Source organism: Syngnathus leptorhynchus, chromosome 4, assembly GCF_054491065.1.
Source record: "Syngnathus leptorhynchus isolate UIUO chromosome 4, UIUO_Slep, whole genome shotgun sequence".
NCBI lineage: Eukaryota > Metazoa > Chordata > Actinopteri > Syngnathiformes > Syngnathidae > Syngnathus > Syngnathus leptorhynchus.
In genome coordinates, this window is record NC_141198.1 from 8,145,167 (window position 1) to 8,164,896 (window position 19,730).

Consider the following 19,730-nt stretch of genomic DNA (forward strand, 5'->3'; position numbering starts at 1 on the left):
AGAAAAATTGTGGATGTGCTGCAAGAGTCGCACAAAAGATTGTACAAACATTAATGTTGAAAATGATTATCCTCTTCATCTGTCATGTTTATAAAAATATCGTTTGAGTATTACATGTAATACTAAACATGCTCTATATAAGAAATTGTGTCTTATTAATTGAGCACATATTTAATATCAGGAACAGTATACTGTATACTCACTTGGCCACATTAGATTGTGCAGCTGTACATTCTAATGCAATTCCATAAATCGGCCTTCACTACTACTGCAGTTTCATAATGTTCAGTTTTTGAGACTTTAACAATAGATTTAATATTTCATTCATTATAGTTGTAGCTTGCAGTGATGAAGTACCGCTCTGTATCATAGCGAGCGGCCTACTATTTTGTTTTTCTCAATGTAAGCGATACAAAATATGTAAATACTGAAACAGTTCTCAGTCTGATGTTTTTCAATTCAAGCTACACGCTCAACAAAAAGCACAGCGAGATTACTCCTTTCCCGATGGCACCTTGTAAGGCAGATTTTGAGATACGGTTCTTGTTTTGGATCTGATTGGAGCTGTACCCAATGTTGCGGCTGCTGAGCGTCTGGCGGTCGTTCAATATTTTGATTGCCTGTAGCGTGAGAAAACATTTATTCATGCTTAACTGACTCGTCAACATTTATAGGAATAAAGACGATACAGCGGCACCGAATAAGAGAAAGCGTAACAGCGGCAACTGACGCAAAACCAAAAACAATTTCTGTGCGGGTGTTAGAAAACAGCAAAAACAATTCAACTGCAACACAATGCAAGGTTGACCAGCATTTAAAACTAGAACGTTTTTTTTTAATAAAATCTGCAGTTTTAGAAATACATAGAAAACATTTCCTTGTGCTATAAAACAGCAACTGAAAACGCAATAACGCGCACAAACAACTTTTCAATACAGAGTGCTTAATTAATTTACAGCATGGATTTGCCTCACAAAAGGCAGTGGAGAAGGTCTGGGCTGCTTTTCAGCAGCTGTTCTCGCTCCCAGTTCAAACATATATGACGCCTGGCTCCATTTCCATGAAAAAGCCTCTAAACACAACACTCATCTCTGACCATTTGCCTCCATTGTCTCTGGGGTCCTTTCTTCGTCTGTAATCTTCCACTAAACAGTACAAGTGTCTTTGCCGCGTGGAAGCAAAACATCTATTGCACATTATTCAAATAACCCCATGGCACAGCTCAATTGGTTATTCCACTCCTTTTCTCATAATTGAAACAGCACATTTTTTTTCTCCACCAGGATCCTCAGCTGGATAACAGAAGAGAAGCATTTTTTTTTTTTTTTTCACAAACAAAGGCAGCTCTTGTTCGAGATACAACAAAAAAACGTGTTGCATGATATTCAATGCAGCTTGCATAAATACATCATGGCACTCTTGAATAAAATGTCTCGTGGTAAGGGTTTTCAAAGTGTTTTAGGGTGGGGTGGGGGTCATACACAGGAAAAGAGCCAGCTCATACGCATGTGGGAGGGGGCCGCGTGGGTTCATACTTAGAAGTGTGCCCTTTGAGAGACGGGTGAGGTTTCATGTATGGCCGGCTGCTGGTGAACACACTGCTTGCCTTCCTTCGCGTTCTCTTTCGCAGTTTCCGGCTGAACACGTTCTGCCACGACTGGAGGGTCTTGGAGGTCCAGATCCACATGCCACTGGTGATGCCCACCACCAACAGCATGAAGATCTTCACCATGAAAACCTCAACGACGGGGATGGAGGTGGTCAAAAGGCACTCGGACTCTTGTACGCCGTTGTCTTTACACTTGTCCTTCATAGCAAGCACGCGCCAGTAGTCCATGTTGAGTCGCTCGTAGAAGTAGCAGGCGATGACACAAGTGGCCGGGACGGTATAAAGCACAGAAAAGACCCCGATACGAACCATCAACTTCTCCAGCTTGTCTGTGTTCTCCCCCTCTGTTTTCATGATCTTCCTGATGTTGAAAAGAGCCACAAAGCCAGACAGGAGAAAGGAGGTGCCCGTGATAAGGTAGCAGGAGAGAGGAATGAGCACAAAGCCCGTGAGAGCTTTGACGTCCATGCTGCCCACATAGCACACACCTGTCAGCTCATCCCCCGCCACCTTCCTCATCACCAGGATCATGATGGTCTTCACAGCCGGGATGGCCCACGCCGCGAGGTGGAAGTAGCTGCTGTTGGCCTCGATGGCTTCGTGACCCCACTTCTTTCCAGCGGCCAGAAACCACGTGAGGGTCAAGATCACCCACCAAAGAGAGCTTGCCATGCCAAAATAATACAAGATCAAGAACACAATAGTGCAGCCGGTGCTCTCCAGGCCCTCCTGGATGACATATTGGACCCCGTTGTCCCTGTCGCAGGCGATTCTGTCGGCTCCCACAAAAAGTCGGACGAGGTAGCCCACCGAGTAAACACAGTAGGACATAGAGAGGAAGATGATGGGCCTCTCTGGGTATTTGAAGCGCTGGGGGTCAATGAGGAATGTAAGCACGGTGAAAGCGCTGGAGACAAAGCACAGGATGGACCAGATGGCCATCCATACCAAGGAAAACTGCTTGTCCCCTTGACTCCAGTAGACATCCACCCTCGGGTAACATTTTGGGGCGCACGACTCGCTTTTCTCAACATAGTGGAACTTGCCAGAGTTGCTGCACGGCTTCCTGCCGCCGGTGTCCTTCGGGTGCAGATCCGCTCCGTTCAGGGGACGGTGCAGTCGGAAATCCGGCGGCTGGGTGTGCGAGACTTTGGGAGGCTCATCCGAGCCGTTGTTGGGCGCCTCCATACAGAGGTAGTTGGGGTCGTTTTTGGTGGGTAGACGTGAGCAGTCCAATGAATCCGGCCAGGGGAAGTTGAACTGTTCCAAAATGGGTGAGCATTTCACTTTGACCTGTTCACACATCACTCTGCAAGCAGGGATGGGGTTGGACACTTGCTCAGTACACATGGGGGCATAAAGCGAACAAAGGAAAAATTTAAGATGACTGTGACATCCAAACTGGATCAGCGTTGCAAATTCTTGCAGCTTCATGGCTGCTTCTTTTTGGTTGTCGTGACCCATGAGATTTGGCATGCGGGTCATGTTGTAGCCAATGTCCTTACACAGGGGGATGCTGATTTGTTGACATTTCCCCTCTCCTGGCCAGTCTGGGTCAACGGAGCTAATGGCTGAGCCTTCATTGATGCATTGCACCAGCAACATGAACAACATAAGGCTCGGGTTTGCAATTGAACACATCCTCGCTACTTGAGTTGAAAAACAAGAAACAAACTGTCCATCATCGGTTATCTCATACAACTGCAAAGTCTTTTATGAAACCAAATCAGAGTGGCTGAACTTACGCCGCTTTCTGTTGCAAGACCACCTTGCCTGGCAAACTTCAATAAAAACATAAATCCCACATTGGTCCAAAAATTGAGTTTTGCAGAAGGGAGAGTGCGTTGCAGCCCATGCTGTCGGACACCCTGTTTGTGATTCAAGACTTGCAGCATGTGTGTTCACTCAATTTTCATGGCGTGGATCTCCAAAAGCCTCAAATGTGTCCATAAAAAAATCTCTTTGGCCATGCATTCCAAAAGAAATCACTCGCAAAAGTCCAAGCCCTCCATCCTCTCGTTTCGTGCGAGTTTTCTGTCCAGCGCTGTCTGCAGCGGCGTGCTTCCCGTCCCAGTGCAAGAAGTTGGAAGAGCCTCACTCAGAGTACAAGTAGAGCGCCTCCCCTGCTTTTTCCTGTTTTTTTTTCTTTTTTTTCCGCTCTTGCTTTTTTTTTTGGCGGGTCACAAATAATGACGTCCGACTCAAATAAACATCCTTAGCGATAATATCACACGTTGGCCACAAGTAGTATGGAGCGGCTGGCGCTCCTGGGAGGCGGGCGGGCGGACGGACGGGCTGGGCTGTTGATGCGTTTGGTGGCAGCGCTTGTCTGAGCTGAGCTGCTCGGAGCCGCCTCGGTCCCGGTCCAACCTGCCAAAAGATCCGCCTTCAAAGACAGCCACTTAGCATAAGAAAGATGACACTGACACGCGGCTTATTTCCTAATCGTGTGGAACAGCTTGTTCATTACTGCATTTTAAACGGCCCCGCAGTCTCTTTGGTTGTGCCCGACTGCAAACTTCACATCAGTGCAATGTGAATATGTTTTTTTTTTTGGAAACAAGAACATTTAAACATTGCACAATATGCTTCCAGGACGCACCGCGTCAAATGCGCATTACACCAAAAATTTCTGGTGTGTTTAAGTTTTGATGAGACGGGATGTGTTTCTCACCCTGGTTTTCCCATGCGCGTTATATTTTTTACATTTATTATACACGCGTACAGCCACATTCGTGCCAATACAAGATCGCCAAGTTAAAATTATTTCTATTCAACAATATGGTTGATAGCTATACAGGGACCTGGTGTAGGTATATAGTATAAATATATTTAAATGAGTACAGTATAAGAAAATATTCCCAGCCAAAATATTTACACCGCACAGCAAACAACCACAATATTTACATGTCTTACAGTCTCAATTAAATCTTAGCATTACTTTAGGTCAAGTTTATTAATAAACATATATTGCCTCTTTGCTCTTTGCTGGGCTTCCTATAAATAATACATACTGTACGTTTTCGTGTTTACCTGGACACTGAGGCTTGCAGTGATTCAATATTAGAAATGATAAAAAAAAAGATGCATTTGTAGGGCTGATATAATTGCATTTGTTGGGCTTGATATAATCTAAGACTTCCTATGTATTTGCTTATGTATTCCCCTTTAACACGGATATGGTTTTGTTCTCCTTGGAAATAAAGCAATTAGCTGCAAACAGTCACGTGATATGTTTTGACATTATTGTAGAATGAGAATATCCGGGCACGCACTCAATAGCAATGTCATTCAGGGTAATAGTATTTGTTCACGATTGTACAAAAAAGCTCATTAATTTGATTTTGTTTGTATTAAAAAATAAAATTAGATGGCTTATATAACCACATTTTCACAAGTCCCACATAGAATAAATATTTGTGCAAAAATGTACAAAAGATATGTTCCAACTGTAGTTGTGAAGATGTCTGTTTAATTTGGCCTATTTAAAACCACTTTCGGTTCCTGTATTTGTCAATGAAGGAAGTAAGACAACAATGCATGAACTGTTTGGATTTCTTTTTATACAACTGATCTGGAATCAGGAGAATAGAATAGAACAGAATAGAATAGAATAGAATAGAATAGAATACAATACAATACAATACAATACAATACAATACAATACAATATAATACAATACAATAGTATTTAATGTCATTTTAGTCCATTGTGGAATACAAACTTTTGAAAATCACGAGTAAAGCAATTACTAATGTAAACCTGCTGCTGGTCTGCAGATGTTTGGGAGTGTCAAACATTCGCATGACCATTCTAAAAATGTACGGCATTCATTGTCTTCCCATGAGTCTTTTATTAACTGAATTCTGAAAAACACATTCCCTGAACTGCAATGCTAATCAAGGCATTAGAGCTAGGGCATTATAACGCAGTCTAGTATGTTATTTGAAGTGATGAGCTGATTGGGGTAGTGGTCAAATCTATGGGCCTCATTCACAGACCAAGTCTCAGACAGATAGAGAGTGAGGGACAGAGAGAGAGAGAAAAAGAGCGAGAGAGAGAGAGAGAGAGAGAGAGAGAGAGAGAGAGAGAGAGAGAGAGAGAGAGAGAGAGAGAGAGAGAGAGAGAGAGAGACTCATAACTTAATAAGATAATATAAAACACTTCAAACAAAATAATGAAGGGTTGCTTCTAGTCATGTATTGAATTATTTCTACCCTTGTTATCAAATTATTGCTACTTTTGGTGATATCCGGATTAGCAAAGGTACAGTCAGTGCTATTTGTAATGAATGCAACGGCCTACTATTTATAAATACAATGCAAGTGTAGTTGTAACAAGAAGGCTTTCCAGTCATATTTTTGATTTTCAAAATGGTCCCGCAGGCCGGAAGATATCGCTGCATGAGCTGGAATAGACGGCTGGACAGTTTTTTTTTTCTTTTTGGGGTCACACACACATGCATACTGTCGTATGCGGGAATCGAACTCACGGCGTCGCACACAAGACAGGCGAGAGTACCCCTACACCATCAGCAATCCCCAATGCACCAGGAGTTGTCCTTGTGTGCCAAATGTGCTGGTGTAACTTTGGTTGTCATGTTAAGTTAAATAGGAGGATGAAATATTAACAAATAGAAGCAACTCTCAACACGAAGTAATGTTGTTCTACATACAACACTTTCCATCCAGCCATTCTCGCTACCTCTCATGCCAACTATCAATAAATACAGTTTGGCTTTGATAATAATAAACAAAACTCAACATCGTCATCTTAACTTAACAATTCTGATATGAATGTTTTCCCAGCACACGTTGAATTGTGCTGATTTCAATGATAACACATTTCACATCTGTAGAGAATATTTAATTCAGCACACTTCAAGAGCAAGAGATGTGCAGATCATGCAGCCAAAGCATTTTTCTAATCATAATTTGCTTGTCTATACTGTATGCCTCTCTTGTTTGTTTAAGTGATTCGAGAGCAGTTCGTGTCCTGCAAAAAATCAAGGGACAGCTGCAGTCCCCCACCACCAACACAAAAGGGTTGGTTTTGAGAATCAAATGAAATTGTTGATTTTTATTGCCCGTTTAAAACAAAACCTCAATTGAGGGTGGAACTCCCCTAGAACAGATGTAAAAGAAATAATACATCATATTATCACTTCGATGAACCTTATAAAGATGTAGTTTTATGTCAGACTGCTTGTGCAGGGGCCAGGTTGGTATGACAGACTTTGGGTAGTACACACTTTCTGCTTTGTGTATGTTGATGAGAGATCCTCCAGACCTCCACTCACATTACCTTGTAAAAAAGTTTTAAGCCTCAAGATTTATCCGTGGTATTCGTTGGCTATGAAATACACATCACATATAGCTTTAAGTGCATTTTTACAAGAGTACCTAAAGTGCTTTGAGAGGCATTTCAGCAATGTGCCTGTGCAAAATGAGAAACCTGGCACCAGTGTGCATAAATGGTTTTAGCACAATGTATCTCAATGGTGGCATTTCAGCTGTTTAGGCTCAGCGTGTGGAGCAGCAACATATACGGGGTGTGAAAATAATACACGCTCATTCTCCTTAGCACATGTGTTGCACAGATTCCTTTCATCCAGTTGTTGGTGTTAATACTAAGTTGGCCGGATCGCCATCAGAAAAATACACTCAGCCAACCTTATGGAATCCTACACTGTGGTTGGAGCTGAATGAAAACAGTCAATGCTTGATTATTTTGGCACTGTCAATACAGTTTATCAAGTCTACCGTAGCGATATTGAAGAGACCCAAACTGTATTTTCAACACCATTTCAGCACCATCATTAGTATACCCAGATTAAAACATTTGATTTAAATGTTAATTATAACACACATGTCAGCATTTAAAAAAGGTAATAATGACTTCCAATGTATTACTATGTGAGAATTCTTCAATGTATGGAACACATTTAGTTTTGGTCATATACAAAGAAAGCTATTGTCACATCTCATAAAGGGAGAACAGCTGACATGCCTGCTTTTTTACTTTCACATATGCAGGCTGAGCAGAAGTAGAACAAAAGTAGTCTCATGTGTACATAAAACAATAGGTCATAAAATCTATTCCTGGGGCTTTTACTCATCATCAGTGTTCCTGCCATAGTATTGTAAAATAAATCTACCCATCCATCTGTGTTTATTACTGGTGCTTTAGTACTCGGAAACTGGCAGGATAACATTGTAATACAGACTTTTTAAGAAGACAACATTTGCTGGAATGAATCATTGTTGGAATTTTTTCATTCCCGTCTCTCTGTTCGTATGACCGTTGTGCTTGTCATGATGACGACGATGGCTTTGAAATATAGATGGGAACAGTTTGAGTCAAGCCTGCCTCGTGATTTTCTTTTAATTGTTCTGTCTTGGACCTGATTTCAAGTACAACTGGCCTCCTATAGAATATTTGTCATACATTTGACACGTGCACGCACACAGGCATGCACTCATGCAGATCCAAACTTTTTTTCATCTGTGCAACCACAACAGTGGGAGAAGGGGGGAACCTAGCCCTGCACCATCTCTAAGAAAGTAACTGTGAGATAATTCTGTAACTAATAAAGTGAAAGGGGGTGGGCTTTGATGGGTGAAGCTGAAAAGATATTTTATTTTTTGTGTGTGGGATTTGCAATCTGTGATTCTATGGTGCTTGCTGGCACCCCTGCTGCTAGGCTCTGGCTGGAAGCTGGCCCCCCTCTGGCTAATGTTATGGAGAATCAGAGGAATTTTATGGCTGTCTTTTCCTCCGGACTCTTTTTTTTCTTTTGTTCCCCTTTGAAGAATGACTTTAGACATTTTATTTACATATTTAACCACGGATGAAAGAAATGAAGGGCAAGCAAGCAAAGCTGCTCAGGTTTTTAAGGGAATTTTCATTAATAGTGTCAAAGAAGCTGGAGTTGATGCATTTTGTTCAAGTCTTAAATTTGATTGATATCAAAGGGTTTGCTGTGATGGTGACAATTTTAAAAGGTTTTTGAAGACAACAAATCTGTTTATGCCATCCCTCTATATAATAAGCCTCATCCTGGTTTTCTTTGCCCCTTTTGGATGATTTGTCCTCCGTTCCAGCATGTGAGGTAAGCTATGGGAGAAATAGGTGACATTTTGGACATGTTTGGTATTGTTGGCGGCATTGAAAGGCCGTGTTGATTAAATGTACGGGTGGGGTAGGACTCTAATCTTCTTAACCAAGGCCCTCCTCTTGGCTTTCAGAGTGCACAATGAGAAGAAACAACACACTCAGCTGGAGGTGAGACTATTTGTTCATACGCTCCGTGCATTGTCCAAAGATCCTGTTCTCTCCCCCCCTGATCGCACACATTCAGCGTTTAGCTCAGGATGATCCCCTTTATCAACATAATCTTTTATTTTCTCCCCTATTGCCACTCAACTATTTGAGGCTATGACAAAAAAAATGCTTATTTTTCAATCAAATTTTGGTCTCATTCCAAATTTTTCGACTGAAAAATTTAAAACGAGTTTTTAATTGTGACATGAATGTGTGTTTGAATTTTATAGGAGCTCCAGTTTTTAGCAAAAGGTCAGATAAGTTATTGGGAAATGCACAAGTGAAGCGATTAAATATTGAGGAGGCCTGACTACATCAAAGCTTGCAGTATTTCATCCTCATGCGTTTTAAATAGTTCAATTAAGTAATTTATTAATGAGGGCTAATTTGTGCCACTCCTTTTCTCCCTATCTTTTTGCCAATGTGCCTTGCCTCACAAGAATACGTCACAGCCATCAATGGAAGGTGCAACCTTTGACCTCATTCTTTGTGCCTTGTGCTTAATAAGAGGAAGTGACAGTTTTTGTAACCTTCTAAGTGTTTATAGATTAGTGTAATTATGGTCGATGGTGGGCCTTGAGAGGCTGCTTGCCAAGAAAGCCCGTTTCAATGGCTTTTTGTTTGTGACGAAGGCCAAGTCGGTCTACGGCGAGCTTGCTTTGAATCACTCTTCCACGGGATGGTCATTTAGGAGAAGAATGAAGAGAGGGATAATTGTTCAATTTTACAACTTATTTAAAAAAAAAAAATCCGCCCCAGTGAAGAAGTGTTGGGTGACTTTTTCCTCAGTCACATAACACGAGTGATCAGTGACCCTTCACATGAACGAGGAGAGGAAAAAAGTAAAAAAAAAAGGATGAAAGATTTGTAATGTCTGCTTCGGTGAGGGAGACTGATGGCAATATTATTACCCAAGGTCCTTGTGGGGGTACTTGAGTGTGAATTGTTAATCAGGAAGGCCTTCACTGGTCTAATCCTTCTTTGAGTGGCCGGCCGGAATCAGCGCGTCAGGGGAGACTCCCCACTGCTTCTGGCTGTGGAGGAGCCATTGAATAGGACAGCCCTCCTGTCCCATTCCCACAGTCCCCTCACACTGTGCGGTGGAGCCATGCATGTCTGCACACACACATGTTCACACACGCACACACACACACTCACATATCCTGCTCTACTCAAATTAGATTAGAACCTTCCCTCTTTGCCCAGCAAGGCGCTGGTCTTTTCTCTGCCCTGGTCATTTATCCTTCCCTTTTGTCTCGGCTGTATAAAAGAGAAACACGATCCCAAACACCTTCTCTTTTAAGAATTCACTGGTCTGAAAAAGATGAAGCAAGGACGTCTTTAGTGGGCCTTAGGTGATGCTATAATATCATCATTCCTTTGGTGTGTCACATCTAATGATGTGTGGATGAGAGAGGTCGGATGGGAAGGAGGGTGACACGTCGCCCGCATTGAGATCAGCGCCAGCTGTGCGTCACGTCAACCTGTTAGCACACATCACCATCGAGCTGCTTCAGACGGCAGCGTTAAGGGTCTCTTTGTCGTGCGGCCTGGCTAACACTGTCCAACGTTTGCTCTGATCGGCCGTAGATCAGCGAAAGCCCTGTAGTATTAGTTGCCTTTTGTCCTTGCAAACCTATAATGGACACTGACTGACACATATGGACAAAATCAAGGCTTCAACTCACGGGGTCTTTTGTATTTAAGCCCTGGTGGAAGACCCCCCCCCCCACCTCAATCCTTCTATGTGCAGCCAAGCTATCCCAAAAGCAGCAAATTGAGATCAAAGTCAAATTAAAGCTGACTCGTTCAAAGCAAGATAAAAATGTGTGAGCCTGCAGCAATATTTTCTCTATTGATTTCCTCCTATGCTTGCACTCGGTGGGACTGCGCTGGATGTGCTGTGCTGTGCGTCGGTACGGAGACTCCGAGGCTGCTGCGGGGGAAGAGGAAATGGCTATCAATACAGACAGAAAAACACAACCATAATAAATAGGAACAGACAGCTTTTCCACAGCAGCGGCTGAGATGTAAGTGATCTGCTCGTTTTTCATCGATATCCAGTGCTGGGGGCGGAAACGACGAACGCTTGGACTGGCAATTGTGGCAATGAGAATGGGAACAGCTTTGTTGTGTGATTTTTGTGGAGGCTTGTCATTGTGTTCACAGGCGTATGGAAGTCTTTTTTTTAAGGCACCACAAGAGCAGCACACAAGTTGATTTACTTTATTCACATGCCCATAGACGTTTCATTGGCCGTTTTGATTTGCCACACAAAGAAGCAAGTACAGATCACGAGTCTGGCTGCCTCAAAGCAGATAACCAGTATATTGGTTGGTTCAGAATGCTGCACACAAAAGCAAACAGAATGAGCTTCTTTGAAGTCCAATTTAAATGTAAAAGCTCATTTTACGCTTCATTCTTCAGGACGTCAACAAGGTGTGAAGCGAGGAGATTCAATGTCCTGGGACTTTATCACAGTGAAACCTGAACATGTTTAAGACAAGATGGAAGAGAGAGTGTCTGCAGACCCACAAATGTTTGTCATTCTGATGCAATTTTACTTTTTCTCGATCTTTGCACATTCTTGCACATCCATCTTCATCCGCTGAAGAACAATGAAGGCGAGATGTCAGACGGGTGAACACAAATCTCAAATGTCAGTCAGACGACACTGGGGGTTACAACGACTGACAAAAATGAACTTTCCTTTCTACCAGCTTCCAGAATACATTCCAGGTCGCAATCGCATATCCACCGTGCTCTCATCACCTCGCTGTCGTGTGGTGCAACACCTGGGTGTGCTGAAAGGAAGCCGAATCACGCGGAGGAAAGACTCTTCTAATCTGTTTCAGATATTGTTTCATTGCTGTAAGCGGTCTTACCTCATCTATGAGGTTTCCTCCTCAGACAGGGGGATCATGTGTATCTGCAGGCATTCCTCGGGCTCAAATATCAAAACAGCACTAAATAACTTGTCATTCTCATTCCTCACAACACTGTGCGTTCGAGACATTAGTAAGCATGTGGGCCATATGTTTTGACTTCTTAACTTGAAAAGATATCAAAAGTAATATGGAGAGGAAATATGAAGTCAAGTAGGAGTCATATTCAAGTGTAAAAAAAAAACGCTGGGAAAAAAGTGTAAAGTTTAATGCGCTACAGATTATTTCGGGGGGGTAATAAAACATTTTGCTTTCACAAATTAAACTTCTTGTCAAACAAAAGCGATAGCTGTTAGTAACCCAGTTACGCAATGTGCTGTGGGGCTTTATTCCCTCTCACGCTTTTATTGCATGTGCAATGGTTGTTTGACTTCTTTGTATGTGCTGATCAAGACGAGTCCCCGACAAAAATACCCAACTTAATACTTCACATTTTTTCACATTTTTTCCCTGTGCTTTCTGAGCAATGATCAAATGAGGATCCTTTGACAAAAAGCCACTTAGACATGCGACTTCATTACATCCTATTTTATACACTTGAATGTTTTCACTCAAGCAAACTGAATGGAATCATTGGGGAACGATACTGTTATTGTCTTATCAAATAACTCAGGAAACGATGTTCCTTTGTCTCTGTAGCGATATATTGCATGTGCTAAATTCACCAGTTAAACCGTGTTGCGGTTGTATGATGTGTTTTTTAAGGATCTGAATCATTGACTTTTTATTTAACACTGCTTTTAACCGCACACAATAAAAATTGTGTTGTTCCAGCTTTTTACGGCTGCCATGAAGCCTGAAAAGTTTTCAAAGTCGACATTTGTGAAGATAATTGTATGATTTGTGCAAACGATTCACATACTTGAAAAGTGTTCAATGTGAGTAAATATGCAACAAAGTTTGAAAGTGCTGTATAAAAGAAAGCTGAAGTGAAGAAGATCTAAAATGCCATTTAGTCTTAGATGCGGCAAGACAAAGTTTGCTGTTCCTTTAAAAAAAGACACAACCCACTACTGATCCAGCTGTCTCAATGTTTTCAGTTATTTTTGCAGGTTTGCATGGATGGGACTTTTTTTTTTTACAATATCATTTGATTTTCACAAATCCGAACAAAAAACCCCAGAAATACTTCATTTTTTTGCCCATATAATTAGAATGGCATATTTGGAGAGCAATCATGCAAACCTTTAAAAACAGGTCCAAAAGTGGAGGTTTTAGAAAGTGCATCATGTCGCGCTGGTATGATGTCATGCTGTCTTTGTAGGCAGCTAAACTTTCCCTGTCTGGTCAACCCACCCTGCTTTTGGAAACAAAGGATAGATCCGAGATGAATCTTCAAACCTCATGGCGGAGGGGTGGAATGGAAACACAGTCCTCGGTGACAATGTTTTTCTTGTCAACGGTCTGCCTGCCTCCGTGTTACCGGGCTCACCCGGCTGACCATGTTCATATCAGAATAGTTGAGGCAGCAACATGAAAGCGATTTACCAAAAGGTGTGAATGGACGTGTCCTGGAGCTGAAATACCAGCTTATATGACAAAACCACAGAGGGAGAAGTGGTGAAAGAGAACACTCAAAGCAATGAAAGATGAAGGTGCTTTGGTTGTCTGTTCAGATTGGAGGAATGGTTGTGACAGCACCTCTTTTTTATATTTGTAGTATTGGGTCAGTTCCCAAAGAGATCCAGGGTCAGTAGAATTAGTGTTGACTTCCGATCCCGCTTACCTGCTTAAACTACAGAGAGATGTCAGTTCTCACCCTGTTTAAACAAAGCAACACAGATGACAACAGTTTCTGACACCCAAAACATCCCTGACGACATCATCATCCCTTTGGTCTTTCTCTGCAGGCAAATGGAAAAGGCATAGATCATCTTGACTTCTCAGCATCTGGAAGAGATGAAACAAAAACTCCAGCTGCCAGCATCTGACTGACTGACTTGTCCGACCTTATTGTGACCACAATACCATAAAGGTTGCGCAACTCTGATGATACGTGATCCTAAAGTTGAGGTTTACCTGAAACTCAGACCACTACACTGTTGAGTCAGGTTTTGTAGTCTAGTTCATGTCACTGTTTATACGTAGGGGTGGAAAGACAGAGTGATCTCTGATAGTAAACTAAAACCCTTCTATGTAACTTAAAAGGCTTAATGATTGTGCAAACGGGGTGAATGGCTTGAATGAAGATTTTAGTCTTATACTGCCCAGAGTAGCCTGTTGGGCAATATTGGCAAATGTTAAGGCCTGGGGGAACGGCGCGTTCAAATCGAGAAAAATAACTCCTTTGGCATAATTTATCAAAAAATTTAATTACTGCTATCATTTAACTTTCAAATTGGAAAGACTAACATAAATTCAAATGTAAAGCAATCACTATAAATCAAAATAGCATAATTGTCCTTGTTGATTGTTGTATGTATTTATATCAAAATATCTTATTGTAAATTTCAGATGTAGGTAACGTGATACAAAACAACAACAACGTATATGACATATAAAAACATATGTAAACAATATGTATATAAAAGTTATCCTTTTGAGAGCAAGGCTTTCCCAGACAATCCCGATGACTTATTGTTAAGCGTCCTTGGGTCCATTGAAAGACTCTATGCAGTAAATGTACCTTATATTATGATGATGACGTCATAAGTGGTGATAAGATGAGGACATCTAACCAACCTACCTCCTCTACATTTCATATATGAATTTTCAATGCACATGCACTCCACTACACAATGGACAATTCCTTCTCAAAATGTCCTTGGTCTTTTGCTGATGAACTTGCCCGGTTTTTAGCTCTCACTATAAATTGGACCTGAGTCACAAAGAATCTACCGACTTGTGAGATAGGGTGGGGACCTGTGGGCTCCCATTTGCCCAAATCAGCTTCATGTGAACATTGTTGAGCGCAGCACAGACATCCATGCTGACACACATCACAAGTACTAAGAGTTTGGGTTTGTTTGTTTGATGCCCTCTTTGTTTGGTCTTTTTTGTGATCTTTTCCTAAGAGTGGGGGAATGGGGGTTTACTTTTGATATTCCAGCTCCCATGGGAGGCTTGGGGGACTGCACCAAACGATATTCGTTTGGATAATTAGCACAAAAACAACCCCATAAATCACTTCAGGTTGTCACAGCAGGACATCAAAACATCTGTGTGACATATCTCATTAAGATGCTCTGCTCACTGGCCTAGTTTTTAAGAGAAATAACACAATTTTATCAATCATGAGCCATTTGAGGACCCTCCTGAATCAATACCATACATTGTCTAAAAACATTTTTTCAGGGTCTCTGTCTGTCATGGGCCCTTAAAACAGCCTACATGTGTGGTGTCTTTTCCATGACACGTTTTAGAGGTTGTGTGGTTCCAATGGAACTGTAAAAAATATTATAATATCCCTCCAATTTATGTTGGGACTGAACAAGATCGTATTGACTTATGACATACTTGAATCAAGTTATGACTTGCTCAAAAGCTCAGCTTGACTCGCTTGATTTTTTTTCCCCACTAACTTGGGACTTGCTTGAAACTTGAAGGTTACGACTCGAGACTAAGTTGTGACTTGCACTGTGTGACTTCCTCTCACCTCTGCACTTGAATAAAAGCAAACAGTTTGTTACAGCAAACACTTGTTGCTGGCCAAACGCAAGTAGTAACATGTAAGCGAAATCCAACCCACCAAGTAAAACTGGGCTGGCATTTGGCCCAGCGTTATGGTGAATTTCGATAAAAGCGTTCCCAAACAGGGAAAATTAAATGTGTTGATTTGATTGAAGAGTTTGTCCTTAATGACTTGCGACATCAGGTCGTGAATGGCTTCGATGGTCTCTGAAAACGGACTTTTGTGGCCATTATTTCTATTTTAAGCAATGTCTTCACTGCATTTTGCCGAATATTGCACTAAATTTGAATATCTATCGTAGGCTTCTATAAAATTTGAACGTAGCTTTATTTCTAGAGATATCTTGATGCTTTAAGGCATTCACATGTGGCTGCGCTCGATGTACAGCATAAACAGGCCGTGTGTATCGAAGGTGAACACGCGGCTTAAATGCCTGATTTGTGTGGTGCCAATCATTTCATCTCTCCCTACTGGCACGTAATAAGTCAAAACATTCAAATGATTAATCAAGATCTCATTAACTACCAGGGGACACACTTCAATTGGTGGGGCAAACAATAAATGGCATCCTGTTTATTTGAAGAGATTATACTGGGTTTGTTCCCATCTGTCTCGTGGGAGGAAGTGGAGTCCCTGGTACAGATGCTGTTTGTCAGAAGTCAGAATGGTGCGGCAGCAATGAGCCAACATGCGCCGGCGGTGATTCAAGCAAACTGAAATAGAACAATGGATCCTCCAAGCCCGTATCCCATTTCAAAAGGAACACTGTCTAGTTTGTTCCATTTTTTTCAATCGGCATGAAAAACGAGTCATCCTGCCATAGCATATTTCTGATATTTTCGTGATAGTCTCTTTGAAGTCTGTTAGACAATCGGCATGCTTCTGCATAGCCTCAAACAATTTGGTCACTCTGAAGAATTTATGATGCTGATAAAATCCTTTATTTACAGACTAAATTTGAACATGTTAAATGTACAGTACATTTATATTCCGCAGCGGAATATAAATGTCGACCGTGTTTTGCACATTAAGCGTTTCTTCCTAGTTTTATTATAGACATGAATGAATTCAGGCCCTTTTTCAAATGCCATAAAATGGGAATTATAAATTGGGCAATGACAGTATTTTTTGGTCACTTTGATAGTCTAGTTTATGATCCCAGATGTTGGCAGAGGGATGCAATCCCCCACAAAAGACAATTGCAGCTGTGACCGCTCTGTTCCGTGTTCTGCTGTTAGAAAATAAGACACCAAGAAGAATGACACAAAAGGTTCCACATGAGCTTGTGGCAACCTGGTCTGCTTTTTTCTCAACCAAAACAAGTTTACACATTGCATCTGTGAGTGTAATTGCCATTTGTATGACCGGAAATGTCAAACAATTGTACTTATGTTAATAACGTAAGGCTGCAGGCAAACTCTTATTTATTTATTTGTACTGTGAGCTTAGTGGCCCCTCACACTAATTTTAGAGGTGCAAATAAAACATTTATGAGTGCACTTGAATCACACATTTTTACTGTATTGCTAAATGGATGGAAGTGTGTCAGCAACAAAAAACCTTTCGAAATTAAAAATAAACGAGTCAGCATATGTATTGGTCACATGCATGCAGAAGATTTTGTTGCACTGCCTCTAATTTCAGAGGCAAAATGCCACAATTTAGGGGCAGTCGAGATAACACAGCATAATAGCAATGCTTTGGGAACCTGAAAACGCAACAACACTATACAGCATATTGAAAAATGGTTTCCAATTTGAAAAATGTGCATTTGTGAAAACGGAAGACACGCAAATGTGTTGTAAATTTAGAATTTACAAGTTGACTAGCTGACATGATTTGAATTGTTCTTCGACTGCAGAATCCAACTGCGCTTCACCTTGAGGTCACCAAACATTCTCTCTCAAGATTCTTAGCAAAAGAGCAGCATTCATGGTTTCATCAATCAAGTAGCTAAGCAACACCAAACCATCACACTTCAAGCCCATGTTTGACTGTTGGCATGAAGTTCTTTTTGCAAAGTATTGTGTTACATTAACACCAGACGTAACAAGACATACAGTTTCCAACTTTTGTCTTCTCAGTTCACAGAATATTTCTCAGAAAAGTCATCCAGCAGTTCTTCAGGTGTTGTCCTGGGTGACCTCTTGGATGAGTCAATTGCTCTGCACTTGGGGTAATTTCGAGAGGGCAACTTTTCACCCAACTGTTGTGTCTTTCACCATGGTTCGCTCGCATCGATGCTTTATGAATGTCTTTGTAATCCTTTGCAGCTTTTTGAAATCTTTTGACTGTCATTCGTAACGTCATACAGGTTTTATTTAAGTAATTTCTGGTTTGAATAGGCCAGGCTTGGGTGTGGTCAATTAAAGTGAACTCATCTTTCCAAAAAATGTGACGAGGAACAATTACTCATGATTAAACAAGTGTGACAAGTGTACCTTTTTCATACAGGGCTAGGTATAAGTTTCCCCCTTTCTAAATACAATCTCAATTTCAAGATTTCCAGAAACGTTATGGCTTATCGTTGTCTGATATTTACATTTGATTATCCTAATTGTAAACATTTGAGAAGAAGGCTTTATAGGAGAATATTTTTGTAGTCAGTATGTGACATCATATCCACTGCATGAAGAGAGGTGTTTGCTGTGTAAAGTTGTGAACTTGTGGCATTGTTACATTCAGTGTGAGACATGAGTATGATATCAAGCATTTACATACTGTCGCTGATGCCGCTATCAGTAACGCACCAAAACACCCCACAGGGTCATAAATACTAGCTTTCCAAACTTGGCTGTGGCAGACGGCAATGAACTGTACCGTTTAGTGGAAACGACTATAGCACTATAGCTTGTCCACCACATTCTGACCTAGCATCTGCTTGTGAACTCTGCACCCATTGATGTGTCTGTCCACTGTATTCTGCTTCCTTTTGTGTAAATTATATGACGTGCGTGAATGGATCCGTTCTCTGCGTGCCTCGGGAGGAAGCAATATAAAAGCCTGTTGTGGTGGACGAGATGGCCCCGGCAGCTTCTTACCACCGATCAGCCAGAGGCAGCAGTGGGAGTCGAGCCTCCCTGTAATTACAACATGGTCCTAAAAAGCAAATACCAAGCCCTAGCAACCTCAGCCGGGAGACAGAGAGAAAAGGGAGTATAGTGCAGAGGAGGGGTTGAAAAAAAAAATAGGCAAGGAGAGTTAAGAAGCGTCACAGAGAGCGACCCCGCAATGACCCCGTCTCTCCAACAATCGTCCCCTGCCAGCCGGAGCCAGGGTTAAGGGCGAGAGCGAGGGGCCGGGCGGGATCCCCTCCGATTTATGACTGACTATAAGGCCCCTGAAAGAAACCCAATCACCCAGGATTCCTGCGCAGCATGACTCTGGCTGGAGAGAATAGATAGCCCAGGAGAGTGTGGGACCGGGGGCTTGGGCAGCGGAGCCAATGGTTCATATACAGGCACTGACACAGAGGGAGACTGCTGCGGGGAGGGCCGGTGGGCATTGGCTCCATTATGTGCCGCTCTCCGCATTGAGCAGTGATATCATTACACCGTGCCGACATCAGATGACTGCCCAAACTCATCGTCTGAACTCCCTTTGTCTGACATATTTCACAACCTGGAATTACATGCACCCGGCTAATTGCTCTATCTGTCTAATTAGTAGAAATGCAATGGTTATTACATTTCAACCTGCTATCAGTGTCGAGTGGGAAAAAGAGAGGCAGGCTGAGAGCAGGGCATGAAAAGAAAGGGAGAAGGCAGCTGTCTTTTAAAGCGGGGTAAGCCGCGCTCCGAGCTACCCCGCTGATCCATTAGCATATCTGAATGATCCTTTTCCTGCACAGCCACCACCACGCTGCAAGGTGGCACATCTGAAGAAGGCGCCCTTTGAATGCGCTTTGCAAGCTGGGGAAACTCTTATTTTTCAACCCGTTTGAAAATCCGCAGACAACTTGATATTTGAGAAGCCAACAAAAACAAAAGTGTGAGGAAAAGGGAAAGAAAGTTTCATATTTTCAGGAGGACAGGAGTTTTACAAGCTATTTGAAGCTGGATACTTAATAATTCACTTGATGCTACAAGCGGCAGTCAGGCAGTATGGAAAAATACTCATGCACAACGACGTGTTCATCACCTTTGCATTGTCAAAGGCAAGTGCATGACAACCTCCGGATCAGGTAGCAGGATTCGGCTTTTATTAAAGGCGCAAATCAAAG

General features: G+C 41.9%; 1 protein-coding gene across 1 annotated transcript; it reads right to left on the bottom strand.

Annotated features, from left to right (window-relative positions):
• Positions 1 to 851: 851 nt before the first annotated feature.
• fzd10 (frizzled class receptor 10) lies at positions 852 to 3,913 on the bottom strand. The gene has a single exon (XM_085909820.1). It carries the CDS (start codon positions 3,248 to 3,250, stop codon positions 1,499 to 1,501), a length of 1,752 nt encoding a protein of 583 aa, XP_085765946.1. The 5' UTR covers positions 3,251 to 3,913; the 3' UTR covers positions 852 to 1,498.
• Between the last annotated feature and the right edge of the window lie 15,817 nt (positions 3,914 to 19,730).